The sequence below is a fragment of the Epinephelus moara genome, chromosome 2 (genome assembly GCF_006386435.1).
Source record: "Epinephelus moara isolate mb chromosome 2, YSFRI_EMoa_1.0, whole genome shotgun sequence".
Lineage (NCBI taxonomy): Eukaryota > Metazoa > Chordata > Actinopteri > Perciformes > Serranidae > Epinephelus > Epinephelus moara.
In genome coordinates, this window is record NC_065507.1 from 283,249 (window position 1) to 285,329 (window position 2,081).

Genomic DNA, 2,081 nt, shown 5'->3' on the forward strand with positions numbered 1-2,081 from the left:
TGTGAATGTGTCCTCAGGTGTGATTGTGTCCTCAGGTGTGACTGTGTCCTCAGGTGTGAATGTGTCCTCAGATGTGATTGTGTCCTCAGGTGTGAATGTGTCCTCAGATGTGATTGTGTCCTCAGGTGTGAATGTGTCCTCAGGTGTGAATGTGTCCTCAGGTGTGATTGTGTCCTCAGGTGTGATTGTGTCCTCAGGTGTGAATGTGTTCTCAGGTGTGATTGTGTCCTCAGGTGTGATTGTGTCCTCAGGTGTTAATGTGTCCTCAGGTGTGAATGTGTCCTCAGGTGTGATTGTGTCCTCAGGTGTGATTGTGTCCTCAGGTGTGAATGTGTTCTCAGGTGTGATTGTGTCCTCAGGTGTGATTGTGTCCTCAGGTGTGACCATCCCGTGGACATCGCAGGTCTCTTCTCCTTCATGACGTTTCATTGGCTAACCCCTCTGGCTGTACACGCCAGCAGGAGAGGACAGCTCCTATTGGACGATGTCTGGCCTATATCACAGAAGGAGAGTTGCCATACCAACAGCCTGAGGTGGGAGGAGCTAATGGGTTCTTTAAAAACACCTGAGCTGCATACATTTCCCACAATCCCTCCTGCTCAGTCCTCTGTGTGTGTCCTCAGGTTGGCGTCTCTGTGGGAGGACGAGCAGAGGTCAAAGGGCAGCGACGCGTCTCTGTGTCGGGTTGTTTGGTCCTTCTGCAGGACTCGTCTCTGCCTTTCCATCCTCTGTCTCACCGTCACTCAGCTGGCTGGATTCAGTGGGCCGGTGAGTCCAGTATTAGACCAGTTTAAGACCAGTAATAAGACCAATATAAGACCAGTATAAGACCAGTAATAAGACCAATATAAGACCAGTATAAGACCAGTAATAAGACCAGTATAAGACCAGTAATAAGACCAGTAAACACACCAGTTTAAGACCAGTATAAGACCAGTTTAACACAAGTATGAGACTAGTATAAGACCAGTAATAAGACCAGTAATAAGACCAGTAGCAAGACCAGTATAAGACCATTATAAGACCAGTATAAGACCAGTAATAAGACCAGTAATAAGACCAATTTAACACAAGTATGAGACCAGTATAAGACCAGTTACCAGGCCAATTTAAGACCAGTATAAGACCAGTATGAAACCAGTAATAAGACCAGTATAAGACCAGTAATCAGGCCAATTTAAGACCAGTAATAAGACCAGTATAAGACCAGTTTAACACAAGCATGAGACCAGTATAAGACCAGTAATAAGAACAGTAACAAGACCAGTAGCAAGACCAGTATAAGACCAGTAACAAGACCAGTATAAGACCAGTATAAAGACCAGTAGCAAGACCATTATAAGACCAGTATAAAGACCAGTAGCAAGACCAGTAATAAGACCAGTATAAGACCAGTATAAAGACCAGTAGCAAGACCAGTAATAAGACCAGTAGCAAGACCATTATAAGACCAGTATAAGACCATTATAAGACCAGTATAACGGTCCTCTTTCTCCTCTTCCTCCTCCTTCTCTTCCTGGTCCTGCTCCTCTTCCTCCTCCTCCTTCTCCTCCTACTCCTACTCCTGCTCCTCTTCCTCCTCCTCCTTCTCTTCCTGGACCTCTCCTCTTCCTCCTCCTCCTCCTGCTCCTCTTCCTCCTCCTCCTCCTCCTCCTTCTCTTCCTGGTCCTCCTCCTCTTCCACCTCCTCCTCCTCTTCCAGGCGTTTGTGGTGAAGCGTCTCCTGGAGTACACCCAGCAGGAGGCGCCCTCCCTGGGATGTGGTCTCCTGCTGGTCCTGGGGGTCCTGAGCACAGAGCTGGTCCGGTCCTGGTCTCTGGCTCTGACCTGGGCCCTGAACTACAGGACCGGGTGTCGTCTGAGAGGAGCCGTCCTCAGTCTGGCCTTCAGTAAGATCCTGAAGCTGCGCAGCGTCCGGGACCAGACCGTGGGACAGGTCCTCCCCCTCTCTTTGTTTGTTTGTTTATCTGTTTGTTTATCTCTCTGTCTGTTTGTTTATCTGTTTGTTTATCTCTCTGTCTGTTTGTTTATCTGTTTGTTTATCTGTCTGTCTGTTTGTTTATCTGTTTGTTTATCTGTCTG

General features: G+C 47.5%; 1 protein-coding gene and 1 long non-coding RNA gene across 2 annotated transcripts in view; both read left to right on the forward strand.

Annotated features, from left to right (window-relative positions):
• LOC126398803 (uncharacterized) overlaps positions 1-338 on the forward strand; it is a 3,679-nt gene extending 3,341 nt beyond the window's left edge. Inside the window, exons 2-3 of the long non-coding RNA XR_007570815.1 lie at positions 18-179; positions 270-338. This is a non-coding gene — a long non-coding RNA (uncharacterized LOC126398803). The remainder of the gene's footprint in view (positions 1-17; positions 180-269) is intronic.
• The window catches only part of abcc5 (ATP-binding cassette, sub-family C (CFTR/MRP), member 5), a 20,946-nt gene that overhangs the window by 6,520 nt on the left and 12,345 nt on the right, over positions 1-2,081 (forward strand). The window contains exons 4-6 of the mRNA XM_050061423.1: positions 378-533; positions 624-768; positions 1,702-1,935. Coding sequence (XP_049917380.1) covers positions 378-533; positions 624-768; positions 1,702-1,935 — 535 coding nt within the window. The remainder of the gene's footprint in view (positions 1-377; positions 534-623; positions 769-1,701; positions 1,936-2,081) is intronic.